This window comes from Lingula anatina, chromosome 1 (genome assembly GCF_051362555.1).
Source record: "Lingula anatina isolate TDL-2025a chromosome 1, LinAna3.0, whole genome shotgun sequence".
Lineage (NCBI taxonomy): Eukaryota > Metazoa > Brachiopoda > Lingulata > Lingulida > Lingulidae > Lingula > Lingula anatina.
In genome coordinates, this window is record NC_141767.1 from 63519122 (window position 1) to 63537479 (window position 18358).

General features: G+C 36.3%; 1 protein-coding gene and 1 long non-coding RNA gene across 2 annotated transcripts; both read left to right on the top strand.

Annotated features, from left to right (window-relative positions):
- Nucleotides 1–1369: 1369 nt before the first annotated feature.
- On the top strand, nt 1370–8826 carry LOC106152608 (techylectin-5A). Its single transcript, XM_013526252.2, has 6 exons — nt 1370–1514; nt 1673–1824; nt 3361–3497; nt 7567–7663; nt 8067–8231; nt 8391–8826. Exons 1-6 carry the CDS (start codon nt 1384–1386, stop codon nt 8669–8671), a joined length of 963 nt encoding a protein of 320 aa, XP_013381706.2. The 5' UTR covers nt 1370–1383; the 3' UTR covers nt 8672–8826.
- Nucleotides 8827–11770: 2944 nt separating this feature from the next.
- LOC147764867 (uncharacterized) lies at nt 11771–14205 on the top strand. The gene is made up of 3 exons (XR_015331924.1): nt 11771–12326; nt 12552–12634; nt 13608–14205. It is a non-coding gene; the product is annotated as an uncharacterized LOC147764867 (long non-coding RNA).
- The last annotated feature ends 4153 nt before the right edge of the window (nt 14206–18358 follow it).

Genomic DNA, 18358 nt, shown 5'->3' on the forward strand with positions numbered 1-18358 from the left:
AAAATGCCAAGAAAATTGAGTAAGGCGATTACAATCTGTTTAAGTTAAGTATTAACAGTAGCAATAACTCTTCAGTACTTAATTTGATTATCAGTATACACTTACGATCAATTATGTTCAATAGCCATTGGAATATTGCTTTAAAGCTATTTAGTGCTACCGTCCGTCATTATCAAACTCTTTTTAACAGGGTACAGATGCTAATTCTCACGAGCGTCTGACTAGCTGTAGTTGTATCACAATACTGACGATGTCACCTCTTTTACATTAGCACACTTAATTATCAACAACATAAACTAATTAATTTAAATAAATTACATATATTAGTAATTCTCTTAATTGATTCACTTAGATAAATTACGTAAAATCTTAACTGTATCAATTTATTTATTTACATTAATTACGTTAAGGATATTGTAACCCTTTATTATCATCCAGATACTGAAAATGAGGTTTTTCCTGCATCTAATTATTCAATAATATATCTTTCTTTGCGCTGATTTATAACAATTTTAAAAACTTTCGAAAATATTAAATATGTATTGCTCGTTGCAATGTATAAGCACAGGCAACTCAAAGCTTTAGTCGCCAATTTAAACCTATTCTATTTTGAGGTGAGTTAGCAATTGGTATGGGGCGTAACTTAATCCCCGAACAGGATTTTATCACGAAAGTTGGCAGACTTGACCAGGAGTGTATGGGCTGCCATCACTTGTAGTAATTTTGGTTTAAATGCTTTTGTTATAGAGTAATTTCATTAAACAAAGGCATTATTTTTGCTTTATCAACGATAAAATCTAAACTAAGAAAATTCGCTGGCAGGGTTTTGGAGTACTAAATGGTGTCATCAGTTCGAGGCTGGAACGGTTATCGCGGGTGTTCAGGTAAAAGAGAAATATGAGAAATCGATCTTTAAGTTTTTACCCGAAAATCACAATTATGACGTCACCTGTAAGATAACATGGGTGTAAATGTTAATTGATTTAGTCACTGAACACTAAAGGTTGATCTACTACCCAAAAGAATGTATGTAGGGCAGTAGATAAGGAGTTTTGGGCTAAGGGTGACAATATCTTTAAGATTTGCAACGAGCCTGAAGAGTCACTCCCAGGATAAACTTTATCCCCTCAGCACGACTAAGACCCCGTTCCCATACGTAGATCGATCTTGCAAGAATGACCCATCTCCGAAGGGTTTCTCGCTAAATTGCGTTCAGCTTAAGCGGCTCTGATGTCTGGCACGCCCACTGAAGCTGTTAGGGGGTAATTAATTATCGTTAAGCATCTTAAGTAGACAGACATCTAAGCCGCTTAAGCTGAATGTAATTTAGCGAGAATCCCCTCGAAGATGGGTCGAACCTGCTAGATCGATCTAGGAATTGGAATGGTGCTTATTCAGCTTCATATAAACTGGATTACTTCCACAGGGTACCGACAGGCAAGCTATCACAAAATGGAGAGAACATTTCTTCTGTGGCTGTTAGTGACTACCTGTTATTTAGGCTTCGCATCAAGGTACCGGAAAATGCTCATTACCCTTCGTATAATTACCATATCTTCGTTCAATATGTTAGAGTAAACAGAAGTTAAGAATGCCACAAAATAGGTTTCTACGATTCTACTATAAAACAGTGTTGCAACCATATGGTTTTACAATTTTCATTATTTTCCAGCGAAGAGTCAACTTGCAGTGAGCAATGCGATGCTAAACTTGTTCAAATGACGAACGACCTGGGTTTTTTGCGTAACCAGTATGAAGAAGTTGTGCAAAGACTGAAGGATGTGGAGGCTAACTTTGCAACAATGATGGCAGGAAATCAAGGAGGTATACAATACGTGTTTTTGATAGCATTAAAAAAGTGTATCTAAACTCATGTCTAGCAGATTCTTAAACAGAGAAGTGTGAACTAAATATACAGTATATGGATTCCCTGTAGAACAGGGTGACCGTAAAAAAAAAACATAAAAATTTAAATCATACAAAAGTCCATCAAATTTCTAGAAACTTGCTTGACTTAAACTTTAATATGTGAATGATCATTCCCCAAAATTTCAGTTATCTTGGTCACTTTTGCATAAAAGATATTATCTTTTAAAAATATATGCTCCAAATGGTCTCAGAGGCATCGGATGCACATTTGCATACGTCGCGAAAAAAAATTGTCAATTTATCAAACACATTGCTCCATTGGGATTTTCCTGATATTTGCTGTGATTGCTCCCCACACTTCACCAAATATTTGAGCATTGTTCTGGTTCAAACTGTCTTTGAGATACCCCCACAGATAAAAATCTGGGGAGGTTCAAGTACGGTGAATCCGGTGCCCACTCAACGTCACACTTTCTGCTGATCAGCCACCCTGACTCCTAGGGGGATGTCCGGTCCTGTGATGTGCCCGGCCTGAAGGTCGGGAGAGGATGGCAACGGACGAAATGTTCGTTCTTGTGATGTGCCCGGCCCGGAAGGTCGGAAGAGGGTGGAAACGGACGAAATGTCCGTTCTTGTGATGTGCCGGGGCTAAAGGTCGAAATAGGATGTCAACTGACGAAATGTCCGTTCTTGTGATGTGCGCGATCGGGGAGGTCGGATGAGCGGTTCCAGACCAGGGGTCTGCTTTTTTTTTTTTTTTTTTTTCAGGATTCGGAAATGTTGGCTCCAGAAAAGAAGTCTGAAGAGTTCTAGGCAGCACACAGACTGACGTTCCCATGCAACATTCCACCTAGAGGAATCATTTCCAGACTAGACGCAACCAAGAGTTTGGAGGATACTTAAGACATTGTCGTTGAAACTAAAAAGTTGAATTTTGTCTTAACAGTTGCGGTCTACTATTTAACCTTGAAGTATGCTAGTTGTAATTTTAAAACGTGTACTTTTTAAAACAACTGAGCTAGTTGAAACGCCACCTCATCTTTGAAAACTGAAAAGTGACTTTAATCTTCGCAACGAAAGAGCTCATTAAAACATAACTAGAACATTGTGACCGGAACACTGTTCTATAGGGCTTTAAAGGAGATACTCCAAGTAACGCTACCGAGTATTTACATAGTGCTTGCATAACTTTAACCCATTGTAATATTATCTGTTTTCATTTTATTTTATTTTACTTTTCAAATTGAAAATTTCCACTCTTGTCATTGGCTCAAGATATATTTTCCCGCGGGAGTGCCCCGATCCGGAACAAATTGCGGCGCCCCTCCCGGGCTTGGACAGCGCCGGAGAAGGCGTGCGTTTCAATATATATAGATTAGACTGTATTTTCAATCTGAACGAAAGAAAGAAAAAAATAAATATAAAGCATTTTTGAACAACGTGCACAGATACCCTGTCAGCATATATATATCCTCTATATTGTACTTTTAGCAAAAGGCCAGGACTGTGCCGAGTTATATCAGAACGGAATAAAACTGAGTGGAGTTTATACCATAACACCCAACGTAACAGCCGGGCGTGCATTTGAAGTTTACTGTGACATGGAAACAGACGGGGGCGGGTGGACGGTGAGTAAGACATCTGTTCAAAATTGTTCTTGTTTTGAAAATTATTTCTGATTAAAAATATCCGAAACAAGATAAAGAAGAATAACTGGAATATATTTCTATATACCTGTCACGCCACATTTTAATTTCAGTTATCATGTAGCATAGGCTGCTACATAATTATGGTATTTTTACATTATTATGGTATTTTTCACAAATCGTTTTAAATATTTTTTTCTCTAAAAAGAAAAGTTGTTCACTTTGAATAAGTCATGTCTATGATAACCTTTATTTGTCCCTAGTTAAAGATATCGTTTAAGCTATATAAAAAGAAAATGTACAGGAAGATCCGAAGTGATCAGAAATGACACAGAAGTGACAATAACCCAATATGGTAATTTAGTAATTGTGTACTTTAACGGAACTATGTAAACCTAAACCAAATAAGGGTAAAGATTTTTCAAACAGACAGTTTTTATCTACTTGGGAACCCCTAGCATATTTCTTGTAAATTTTAATTACTCTATATTATAATACATATGATTGTTACCGCATGCTGTATGGTTTATGTTTATGATAAATCTGTAAACTCGCCGAGAAACTATATGTTATTGGTAATGCAGCTAGTACATCTGTCCATTATATAAAGACTTTCAGGTTTATTTACATTATAGTAATACAAATACCAATCTCACAGAGTGGTTATTACAGTTATAACATTATATTGTACACCTAATCTAAATCTAAATTGAATTTTACAGCAAGCCGAAACACCTTAGATTTTAAAAACTGCAAATTTCTAAAAAACTTACTGGAATGTATTTCACTTGAGCGACTTCGCATGGGTACTTGCTTATTCAATATTATTTTAATGGCGTATTATAGAATTTTGAGCCACAAACAAAATTATTTCAGATGTAATCATTTAAACATTATCTACGCCTATGTATGATGAACGGGACGCTAAAACCCGATCAAATATAAAATTTAAGGTCACAACATGATTCCATATACCCAGTATGTGTATCTACATGTACCTGAAGTATTGCTTTACGCGGGGATTTGATATCACATTGGGTCATTACAAATAGCAGACATAAAGACTTCTCTAAAGGTATTGAAAGCAAATGATTGAAACACGATAGAAAATAAAAACAAATCAAATTGGCTGTACGAACTCTCTGAGCTAAACTTATATACATTAAGGCACAGTGGAGACGTGTCCATTGACTATTCGCTCAGAAGTGGTCATTAATCATATTGGCTTCATTTAAAGCAGAGCGGTTGAATTTATCGTGAATAGTAGTACTCACAGTTCTAAGCCTTTGGCCCTTGTAAATTTGAGAATCTCTTTGAAAAAATAAAATGTAAGATATTTCCCTCTCGAGCATTGCGACTTGTGACGATTTTTCATCAAACAAGACTCTAATAAGTTTTCTTTCATACGCTCCTCTCTTATCTTTATGTCTTCTTCCGACATGTTTATGAGTCGTTCTCTGTTCGAGTTCAGTAACCTATTTGCCGCAGCTTCAAGTTTTCCCTGTGTTTTGGGATACGGTGAGTTGACAAACCATGAACCCGGTTCCCCGGCCTGCACATAATAACTTATAAGGTCAAGGTTTAGGTAATGGGCCATTGCGGCTATACTAGACTCTTCGTGCAAGTACAAGTCACATTTTGACAACATGAGAACATCTCTAAGAACAGCTCTGCCAACCAACATGGCAAGCCGTGGGCTTTTGAAAACGTGTCGAGAATAGGTCGAATTGAAAATTTTACTTCTGTCGGCAATATTCCAATGAACTCTTTCTCCAAATTCTTTCTTAAATCTCTCGACTGTCTCTTCATTATCTGCCGCAAGAAATATCCGTATAGACTTGGGATGATTTTCTTTATATTTAAGCTTGTTGCGCAATTCTTGTGGGAGGACGTCGGCTGAGGTTTCCACTGCTTTCATGACCTTCTTGGTTTCGGCTATCCAACGATCCAGTGACACGAGTTGTGAGACTTCTTTCCTGTGATCAGTTGACCTGACGTGAACTCCAATATTGAAATAACCCCTCATCGCTCTATTATACGCTGTCTCGACAGACTGCCTTACTACATTTACCGGCTTAAAGTATTTTGTCAAAACATGATGCGCTAGAAGCCTAGTGGTATTCGTAATCTCTCCACGGTACGTGTTTAAATCCTTTCTCACTTTTCTCTTAAAACTTAAATCTACCAATTTGGCCTTTCCATACGATTTTACTATAGGCTCAGGAGCCACTATGCAGATTTTATGTTCTGTCTTATTCTCGTCATTATCTTCTAGAGCCTCGAAAAACCAATTAAAATGATTCACCTGTTGTTTGGATTCGCTTCCACAGAAACTGCAGTGGTACCATTTCACTATGGGTTCACCTCCCAATAAAAGACATGATGTCAGTATTTCTACGGCGTAAAGCACTGCGGATATCATTCCAGGCCCATCATGGCCACACAAAAATAACGTGTCCTCTATGTAACATGTCACTGTATTCGGCCGCAGAGGACGGTCCCTGCGATCGTACAATATATCAATCAGGTATTCAGGTGAATACTTAAGTTCACTGCTATTGATGACGACCGGTTTGAAAGTCCATGTCGGAACATTGTGTGTTGATTGAACGTAATTGTTTTTTACGGGAGGTCTTCTTGTTGGTGTTATATGATCTAAACCCTTTTCGCCTAGTAGGCCTAAGTTTATGGCATATCCAGCATTCAGCATGAATTCTTTTGACGTTGGTAAGTCAGTGATTTCCTCTTGATCCGGTATTTTCTCTTTCAAAGTGTTACAAAATATGTAAAATAATATAAGAAGAACAATAATAGCCATGAAGCGCCATGACAGCTTGTGTTTCCGTAGCAAACCGTGTAAATTACAAGCCATCTGTGGATTTTTGCGACCGTTTGTTTTTCTGCTTTCAGTGGAAATGTGGTCTCTAAAATAACAATTTATAGCGCTGCTTGCGTTTAGCAATGAATGCCGGCGTGACGTGACGTGACAGAGCCTGCATAATTTAAGTGAGGATGGACTGTCTATTGCACGGACCCCATGTTCGTCAAACACCGGTACACCTCAATGAAGTCACATTAACTGCATTAGCAAGGTGAATTATCTTCAACCAGCACAGATCGTCAATGGATATTAACCTAAAACATGTACCAAATGCATAAAATATCACACTATAGGAATATTTCACGATGTATTAAAACAGGAAAGGAGCCATATTATAGATGAGGTGAAAACAGGATTATATCAGGATTGTATTTTAATCAAATCCCCTTTTAATCACGAGAACCTCATTGAACTTTAAAAATATTGAGTCGTCTTTGAAATGTACTCCCTGTAATATTCTTGATCACAAAACACGACTTTGAATGTGATCATGGTCACAAAATGTCGATTTCTTTCAAAAGGTACATGTATCCATTTGTAAATAAGTGTTTTCCTCTCACATTAGACCATGTGCGCATAAACCATGAGTCCATAAAATGTGGTCATTGTATACAAACGTATGCAAATGGAGACGTTGATATTTGATGTCCTCAAACTCCATGCAAGGCCGACCTACTGGCCTGTATTTCAACTCTCCGGTGCAAAATATTACCCACAGCGATAGGCCCCCGTTTGGTGACGTATATACTCCCCGCATCAGTTTTTGGATGATGATTCGACGATTTTATCATTTTTAAGTCCTGAAACACGTATTTTTTTATGAAAGATTGTTGTATTTCTGTAAGGTCTAAAAATTGTGTTGTGTTTTCACCAGGGCTGATATGCGTGCATGTTGTCACACCTCCAATTTCTTCTGTTTTTGTTAACAAATTATCACATCACAGCTCTGATCTTCTAAAGTCATTTTCATACAGGTAAAATATGGAGGCGAAATTGAAGACAGCCAATTCTCACCAAATTGATGCACAATTAGCAACAGGATGTGACCCTACCGCGTTTTAATATTTTATTATTAATGTTAAGACATCTTTGTTAAAATTAAACGTAGCAGAAGACTGAAGTTTAGTGCTTTAATATTAAATCATAAAATCAGGCTATTTTATCGTATAGGTGTTCCAAAAACGTGTTGATGGTACAGTAGATTTTTACCGTGGATGGGAAGCTTATAAACACGGATTTGGAAATCTGAACAGTGAATTCTGGCTTGGTATGTGACACAAAAAATTGATAGAAATAACGATAAGCGAAAAAAAAAAACAATTTTAACTATGTTCAGCAATCAACGTGCATTTAAGTAGCTTTAAATTGATTTTAAATTAAGATTGTATTTTTTTCATTTAAATTTTTTTAGAATTTTTATTTGTAAAGCGCTTTTAGTTGCAAATTGCACTGAAACGTACATTATTAATGTGCTACACAAGAAATAAATATTTTTTATTGAAACTAAATTCTCATTTAGAATACCAAGAAAATGGCACAAAGCTCAATTTCAACATTGGATATACGGGTACGGTTTTTCCAAACACAATACAGAATATATGTTGTTTTTTTTTGCTACGTCAGTTCAATCATTTATCCACATTGTGATCAAAGTCTTATTTGTGTTGTAGGGAATGACCTCATATACCTAATGACCAATGACCGACGTTATGAACTACGTGTGGACATGGAAGATGTGACAGGAACCAAAACCTATGCCCTGTATAACTTCTTTGCTATTGAATCGGAAAAGACTAACTACAAACTGAAACTGGGCGCATACACGGGCAATGCAGGTAACCCTCGTGTACATGAAGTCACAAACTTATTCCTAAAAGTATGCACCTTTTAAGAAATAGCTTTAGCCAGCTTTTTAAAAGAGTTAAAAAACCAAGATGAAAAGTGAGGCCCAAACTCAATACGCAGAATCAGTTCTTCGCCATGTTATGTTTCAGGTGACTCTCTTTCTCGCCATAATGGGTATCCATTCAGCACAAAAGATAAAGAAAACGACAGCTATAGCGGTGGGCATTGTGCACAACTTTACAAAGGTGCCTGGTGGTATGAAAACTGTCATTCGTCCAATCTAAATGGTTTGTACCACCTTGGTCCACATACATCATACGCTGATGGTATAAACTGGTACTCATTTAAAGGTTACTACCATTCTTTAAAGAGAACCGCAATGAAGATTCGACCTATCGGGTTTAATGTCGGATCTGTTGTCATTGGATAGATGCAAAATAACAACAAAGCTCTTTCAATTAACCCCTTATCTGGTTAGCGCACCGGCAATTGAGATACAATTTAGTTTTTCAACAAGTTAACGATTTTAACATTGTATGCATACAAACATCACTTCGGAAAATAAATGGTTTTACATGCACATTATATTTTACAGTCCTTTTTATTATCCATTTTATGTTGTTTTATTGAATCTTATTTATAAAAGGTGGTACAACGGTATTTATTTGTAAATTCGTCTCCACAATAAATACAAAGTGTGTCTAAAAAAATAATAAGTCACCCCAATTTTTTATGCACAGACACAGTCTGTACATATAGCCGTCACCTACGTCTGTCGTCGCCGTCGCCGTCGTCTCCGTGCACTTTTACCGATAACACGATAAGTGGAAAACTATTTTTCTTTTGGCTTGAAAATTACAGAACTGATGAATATTCATAATACGCAGATCAAGTTCGAAAATCAGCATGATCATGCCATTTTTATGGAAGTTATGCTGTTTTTTCACTTTTAAACACACTTTTTTTTTCACATATATGCAACACAGATAACAAGTTAAGTGAAAATCAGTTTTGCCTTTTAGCTTAAAACTTACAGAACTGATGAATATTCATAATACGCAGGTCAAGTTCGAAAATCAGCATGATCGGGCTATTTTTATAGAAGTTATGCTGTTTTTAACTTTTTTTCAGCATTTATGCAACACCGATAACACGATAAGTGAAAAATCGTTTTTACTTTTGGATTGAAACTTACAGAACTGATGAACATTTATAACACGTAGGTCAACTTAAAAAATCAGCATGATCGGGCCACTTTTATAAAAGTTTGCTGTTTTTTCATTTTTTTTGAGCATATATGCAACACCTATAACACATTTTAAGGAAAATCGATTGGCCAATTGTCTTGAAATTCACAGGAGTGATCAGTGTTACTAAAATACAGATTAAGTTTGAAAATAAGCTTGATCAATTAAGTTTTGGTGAAGTTATGCCTTTTTTGTACAAGTGTTTTTTCCTCAAATTTAATTCTCCATCATATTAATAGTCTCATTTTTGAACTAATTAGATATGTAAAGGTGTTCTTTTGACATTTTCTGCAACTTATCAATATGTACAATAAAATCGGGACGTTATCAGCTAAGCACCTAGGACTTCCTTTTCATGGGCACATTTGAGACGACGAAAGCTAAGGCATGTAGTTACTTAATTTTAAGTGACCTTGCATTCTTTGCACTGCTGACCCCGAGTGCATGCTGACAAAAGAAATTGTTTGACATTGTACGTCTTTAAACTGTTGGATTCAATCTTGAGAAAAAATCTCCAAAATTAACATCTGTGAGTTAATAATAATAATAATAATACACAAATATGCGGGATCAGTGCCAAAAGGCTTGTTTCGGCGATAATTGCACCTGAGATCTAGCACTAAGAATGTCCACCCACGTCTTGCTCATGCGTATCATTATTTCAATTTTTCGCTATACGCTCCAGCAATAATGTTGTAGAATATGTCGGAAAGGTGCTGTCATAGACGGTTAATGTAATTGTTTATTATAAATTATAGGCCTAAATTTTTCATATTATAATAATATTTCTTAATCTGGGTGAAAGCTGAATAATAATTATAATATAATATAATATTCAAAATGAATAATAACAATAATAATAACCACTCCCCCCCCCCCCTTTACCGCAAATATTGAATAGTTATATGTTTGATAATCCTTTTTAGATAAATTTTGAGTTGCAAACACACGTTCTTTGGCTTGTCAAAGTGTCCACAAAATATGGCCCCTGTGCCGAGCTATTGAACGCCTCAATTTCACTGTGCATCGGAAGGCTCATTAAATGTACACTAGGACATTCGAAACCGGTTTCATTTGCCCTAGTATAGATGTACAATAAAATCGGGACGTTATCAGCTAAGCACCTAGGACTTCCTTTTCATGGGCACATTTAAGACGACGAAAGCCAGGGCATGTACGTGCTCATGTTACATTTGAATTACCACTGGACTTTACATACTGAAAAAGAACAAATTTCAAGATTAACCCCTCTGATTAACGTATTTATGGCTTGGGAGTTCAACACCCTTGAGCGTGAGCTCAGTGGAAAATTGGATAAAAAAAAACGAGAAACGAGATGAGAAACGAGTGAGGACAGAGTGATAAACATGCCGTCAAACTGGCTAGTCGTAATAAATGATCTACATGTCTAAAGCCTTTAATCGTTATTTGTGTGTCGTTAAGAACACTTCGAATATGTGTTTCAGTTTGGTTAAAAATAACGGGAGAATAAGCCGATCTAATGAAATCAGCTTCAGGAGAAAAATAGCCTAGAAGTATAGTGTTCATGATAAAAATGCTGTGAAAAATAATCAGATACATCCAGCTGGTCGGGTGGTCATTTTAAACCGCAAATATGAAATTAATCAAATTCAACTTGATGCCACTAAAAACTTATTTCTCTGTTTATGTAGACTAGATTACGCTAACTGAAGAAAGGCCTTGATTAGTGTGTACTAAAAAGTGTCTTACAAAGTATATTATGGCAAACTAATTTAAATCAGATGTTTTTATATTGACGTGTATAAATATTATACACAAATTAGGCAAAGTTACTGACAATAAAGAGAAATTTCATAGACTAAGAGGAGTATAATAAGATAAATTAGTGTAACACAGAATGAACTTTTATGTTAAAAAAGTGAAAACACGTGTGCAGGGTGAAATATTCACGACAGGGCCCTGAAGGTAGACTTTAACTTGAATAAAAGAAGTTAGCACAGTCATACACTGTTCTGTGTGATATCTGTCCTTACATGATTCCTGAAGGTAGGCGTCCCCGTGTTTTTTATCCAAAATTTGTGAAGCATGGAACCTTAATATGCTCAAAATAACCTGTTTTTACTTTTTATTGCACCTGAGATCTAGCACTAAGAATGTCCTCCCACGTCTTGCTCATGCGTATCATTATTTCAATTTTTCGCTATACGCTCCAGCAATTACAATCTCTCTCTCTCTCTCTCTCTCTCTCTCTCTCTCTACGTGGAATCTTAATTAATCCGTATTTTTGCAAGGATCGTGAGGGTTGAGTCGTACTTAGTTTCACATAATGAGGTATGCACTTGCACAATACAAAACTCTTCTTCCATGTACCTGTATTTAGCATTAACATTGAATTGTGTATTTAATTTCATAAGACGCAATCATAAATTCCCTGCATTACGGTATATAGTGGGACTAATCATTTATGGGGACATAATTAAATAAGCGCTAACTACCTGATTACGATGGCACAATGATATAATTATTTTATGTCATAACACGGACATTTAAGAAAATGCACTCTCATTTTCGTGTCGTGCATCATTCCTGATCAGCTGAGTGATCCTGAAAACATTGAAATATTTATCTCATGGTCTGCGAGCGTAATAGAGAAGCATTAAGTGTGACTGACTCCATTGTTTTTAACCAATATAAATTGGTGTATTTGGGCAGGAACAAGTGTATTCCGATTCTACAACAGACGCGGCAAGCTACGATATCCAGAGATACTCGTGATCTTCAACATGGCAAAGGTTAAGATGTTTGCGGCTTTGCTTGTGGTTATGATACTGGTGCAGATGTTTGCTGATTCTGACGGTATGTTACTTACGGTTGCTCGCTCTTTTCGTGGCACAGTGTAGTGATCCGCCTCGGCTATTTTTCTGATAATTTTACTATCTCTATCTCTCTCTCTCTCTTAAAACAAATGAAGAAAAACCAGCTTTCCTACAAATCAATTTGGGTTAAATACATTTGTTTATGTTGTACGAATTCGGAATATTCAAAATATTAAAACCTTTATTAATTTATTCTTACTTCTAGCTTGGCGTAGACGTAGAAGGCGCAGGCGTAGTGGAAAGAAAATTGAGGACGCTGTGGACGTTGACGCTGCAAACATTGACACGGTATGTTAATCTACTAGTATCAACGTATTCACCAAAATATGGAAACGTTTTGTTCTAACACTACTTCCTCTTTATCAAATACCTTTTCTTTCATTGTCAGTGCCATCTTCCAATGACGGTGCTCAGTTTCATATGTTTTTATAAAACATTTATGAAAGGTATTGGCCAATCGGGCTAACCAACGTTTTTTGAGTCTTTTACTTCATTATCAGCTGTCTGACAAAGAGCGCCACATGATATGATAAATTTGATTACAGACGACCATGGTGCTTCCCTTTTTTCTTTCTTTCTTTTTTTTTTTTTAGAAAGCTGGCAATGAGTTAATTTTTACTTCTCTATCAGCGCACAGTATCTAAAAAGATACGAATAAAAAAGAAATATTTATGAATTATATCAGTGACGGATATGTAGACGTTTAGTAAAGACACCTCACTACAGTGATAACTCAGCAACCACGATTCTCCTCGGTAGATTGAATTTATTAAAAATCAGACAAATAATTGCAGAAGTATGCGATTTGTTTGAAAGACAAAGCTGTATGACAGTAATATCTCGAAGACTTTTGAGAATTGGGATGTGTTTCGTGATCAATTTTGACTTAAGTGTCGCTGAGCATCATCAGACTTCACAGCGATAAATAGATCTTCTGTGAACAATCGTCTTATTTATTCTTTTAATTATATACACTGCAGATGGAAATGCACAATTAAGCTACGATTTTAAATGTGTAAATGTAATCAAATTCAAATATCAAAAATTTTTTGAAGGGACATGTACCAGTACTAGATATTTCGTAATTTTCTAACTTGCAGTAAATCCTTCAAAGATTTTCTTTTGGAGATAAAACATTGAGGTATTTTGCGATGATTCAGAGGTCTTAAAATCAGAGTAACTTTCGATAAAAATCGGGACAATTTTTGAAATCGCTGAAAGAATTTTTAGCTACAATAATACTTATTGTTTTCGTTTTCAGAACCAGCTGTCCGACCACGAGCGTGACATGATCATCGATCTGCTCAAGGACGACATGAACGATCCCGGTGACAAACCGGACGGATACCAAGAAGATGAATAAGGGCCATCCAAGAAATTATAACTTCTTGCACGGAGGCAGTTTTCGGCACCCGGAAATCATCAGGTGTACTCAAACACGATTAAATTCTTTAGATTGACTTTTCTAACTTAAAAAAGGTCTGTCGGATAACTTCGACTGTCTGGCTTGTATTTTTCTTCACGCAAGAATATAAATTCATTAAAGATGCATTTCTTCTCATAGAATGTAGAATCTTCTTATAGAATTTAACATGATTCACATGTAAAGTTGAATTCATGGACAATTCCATACTAGAAGATTGTTTTGAAGAAGGAAAACAAAAATAGATCAAAATGAACTAAAATAGAGCTGAAAGCAGTGATTAGTTGAGAAGACAAAACCAACAATAATATCTCTGAGAGAGACTGCTAACAATCCACGATGGCTTTCGTGGTCTATGTCGAATTACTGTAGGTGTCATAGAGCATAAATTCTGTAACTAATAAATAGTTATTGCGTGAGCAATCATCTGATCCGCCATTATTTTTATTTGTTTTATATCGTTCTATAAGTACATAAATGAGATATTGGCGTCAAAGATATTTTCTCCCTAATACCCCCTTTACACTGGACGGCGTTCTTTCTGCGTCCTTTCTGCGACCATGAAATTTGGCATCTCTGTGGTCTAAATAAGGAGACACGAGCATTGATTTTGTATCAGAATGAATGCTCAATGATCGGCCAGTTGTTGGCACGTAACGTATTATAATTTTTTAACTCTCAAATGGGCCCGTACTGCTGGACGCAGAAAGGACGCCGTCCAGTGTAAAGGGGCCCTAACAACCCAAGTGATTTTCATGTATGTTGTGTGTGACATAATACACTGTCACTCGAGCGATAAATGCCCATGCATACAGAAAGAGACTACTCGCATTCCATCGAAAAGCAACCCTTAAACCGAATAAAGGGTATATCGACATTTCTAGTTTGTGTACATGTATGTTATTATACAGCATGAGACCATTTTCCTCAAAGCACCTTTCTCATATATTTTTAAAAACTCTCATGATCAGTTGCTCAGATTTGAAAGTAATCCAGACCGATGTAAAATAAGATTAAAATGCAGGGACTAAAAGCCAAAAAATCAAGGAAACAATTATATGTAAGGCGTTTTTGTGTACATAGCAGAAACAAAAAAAACTGCATTCATTTTGTCTTCATTTCGTAAGTTTGATTCTTATTACACAAATATGACCCAAGCTGAGGAAGTAGTGCCTCTGCTTAACTCTGCTGTTCCGTACGATTGCGTTTATGTGTGAGATAATACACTGTCACCCGAGCGATATGTAATAGATAGACCCCGAGTCAGCGAGGGTTATGTGGCATGCACGAGTGCGAAGCACGTGTGGATGTCACATAACCCTCGCTGACGAGGGATCTATCTTATTTAGACCACGGGTCCATTAGCGGGTTATAACGCATTCATGCGAGACGTGCGGTTATGCGAGTTACACCACGTCTGAATCTTTTGTTCTTCACTTCCACCGTGGTCTAAATGCCATAACACCTCGAGCGTCAGCGAGAGGGTGACAGTGTATTATTTGACATACATACCGAGAAAAAATACAGTCATTTCATTCTAAAACACCCCTAAAACCGAACAAAGTGACCCTATATCACGCTCTAGAGATGTTATACGAAATAAACTCGTCCACGTGCGCTGGTCACCTCCCGCCAAATTCTTACGTAATGTCTGACCAATTTGGTCATTTTTGCTAAATACTTGTCATGGACGTCCAACTGGCTTGAAAAGTATTTAACCGTCGACACTGACCATGCGCGTCTCAGCTGAGCCACACCTAGCTGGGACTGTTGCGGAAAAAAAGGTCCCACGGCAAAACCTCTACTTTTTAGTGAGTTTTCTGATAAACAAGGAGCGTCGGACCGGACTATAGTCAAACTAATTTTTCACAAGTGCAAAGGAGAAAGAAATTTACTTTTTGGTGATATTTATGACAACAAGGCAGTTTCGGAATATAGTCAAAGTTAGACGGATGTTTATTACAAGTTCATGGGAGTAATAATTCTAGTTTTTATTGTTATTTCTGACGACGAGACGGTTACGGAATATAGTCAAAATCAAGCGGATGTTTATTTCAAGTCCACAGGAGTAATAATTCTATGTTTTCTTTTACTACGAGGCGGTTTCGGAATATACATATGGTTTTCATGGCATTTATGTGCTACATGTAATTACAAGTTCAGAGGGGGAATAGATTTGATTTTTACCGATATATCTGATAAAGAGGAAGAATGAACAGCTTAGAAGCAAAAGGTAAATAACACAACCCTCGTTAAAAAGTTGTAGACTTACAAATAATTTGTATGCACGTGTGGCTTAAATGTTAACTTATTCCCGTTTTCAAACCATAACCATATGATATGACTTAGTGTTATAAAATTATAGATAAAAATTGCTAAACGTGAAATGTTTATGCTAATTTTTCAAGAGTGTGAGAGATTTTAAATTGGTTTACTGGTAGGTATATTACGCAAGCAACGTCACTTTTCTCTTGATGCCAAGAAGGTCACATGATCACTCTGTCTTTGGCTTTCAGGATTTAAGAGACCTCGACTGATTTAACCAAGATGTAGTCGTGAAATTCTAGACTACATCGAGGTTAAATCCGAGTTTTCCGAGAGACGCTACGTAGAAATGTCGAGTGAAGCGAGATATTTTTGAGTAGCGGCTCGAAGTTGCCCTCGATCTTCACTGAAGCTTGGCTAAATGGACAGGCTTCACGGCTGTTTCACAATCAGATGTACACTTTATGGTCCATTTTCGACCAAATATGAACTTCACCAAACAGAGGTTTGAATATCAGTAGGGCATTAGTATAGATCTTGGGCATAATCCCTTCAAATGTTTTTGCACCGTTTCTCTTTGTTTTTGTTTGACACTAAAATGACTGGATGGTCTCACACTGGGGACGGACGCTACATTTTTACAAGTCAATTACATTCACGTGATGAATAAAACATAATAATTGGAAAATAATTATTTTAATAAGCATAATTTTATACACATGAATTGTACTTGCAATGAAAACCTCAAAATTTCAATCAACTGTGAGCTATTTTTTTCCAAAATGTACGGTTGCATGATGCATGGCCTCATTTCTTTTGCAAATAAAAATAAAATGTTGTGTGATTAAGATCAAATCAGGGGATTCCATCAATGATTTGAAATCTCTTATTTTGATATGACAAAGCCTTGACCATAAGAATGACACATAATAAAATACCTAAAACATGTTAAGAGTGCCAAAATTTCATGACTTGGTACGTAATACACTGAGGGACGGACGCTACACCAAAACATGTCATTTTTATATCCCCATTCCAAAACATTAACTGTATTAAAATGAATACAAACAGTTCAACAACACATTTACAAATCAATAACAGGAGTGTATCCAGATATATTTTCTGACAGTATTACAAATTCTCTGACATACTTTGAATAAGGGTCTCCCCCATCTCCAACTTTCTGCTTGTTTCCTTGCTTGCTATAATTCCTTTCTGTTCTAATATGCTGTTTACTCTAGGAGATCTTATTAGCCTTTATACAATTTTAGCTTTTCTTCTCGGTGACCTCGGAAGGGCATTCTTTGCTTGTTTCAAGGTGGAGGAAGATGAAAACGGGCTTGAGTCTTTACCTTGTGGTGTTTTATCTTGTAACTGAACCCTTAGTCTCCATGCTTTACCCCTCAAGACCTCTTTCTTTTTAGCTTCTTCACTGAGTTTCATCTTTCTGTTTCTTTCTCTTTGGGCTGTTTCTTTCTCTTCTCTCTCTTGCTTTAGCTGCTTCTGATAAAGCACTGATCTTTGTTTGTTCTCAGATTTTCTCTCTATATTTTCTCATTCTATCAGTTTCCTTTCCTCTTTCAGCTTTTGCTTATATTGGGTGATTCATTAAGTAAAGTCTCTTCTTTTCTCTTTCTTTTTCCTTTCTAAGTCTGTCCTTCTCTCTGGCAGTTTTCAAACGTTCGGGATCTTTCTTGAGTTCTTCTCGTTGTTTTCTTTTTTTTTCAAAGCACTTTCACTTATGCTAGGGGTGGGCAAATGACAAAATTTTTTTAAAACAGGTGGATTCTATGGCCATTTTTGCTGCTGAACACAAATCTGACAATATTTTTTACCAAAGCTAAAGATTTATATTGGTATCTGCTATTTGTTTGTGAAAAAAGGCAGGAAATGGCTTTTTGGTCATATTTTCACAGTAAATACATAAAAAATATGTGTAATATGTCTTTCTATATGTTTTGAGGGTTGCTGAGTTCAAATATGAGCATATTCAAGACATTGGCAATATTGCTAGGGTGACATCTGTAAAAATATGTTATTTAAAACAAACATATACATAAAATACACACTTCGAGCCTAAGATAAATATAAATATATAATGGCCATTATGTACATAAGGAATTCATGGATTACAGTTTGGTATAAAAACAATGCTGAAAATACCTTCATGGATGTGTACCAACAAATTTTATGCTGTATAATTTTCCTTTTCTTCAGAACAGGTAAAACTTTGTCAGGTGACATCAACCTCTTACAACCTCTAAGCTCTTGACCTTGGAATAGTACTTAGTTTCAGTTGCGTAGTTTAAGAGTATCTCACCACC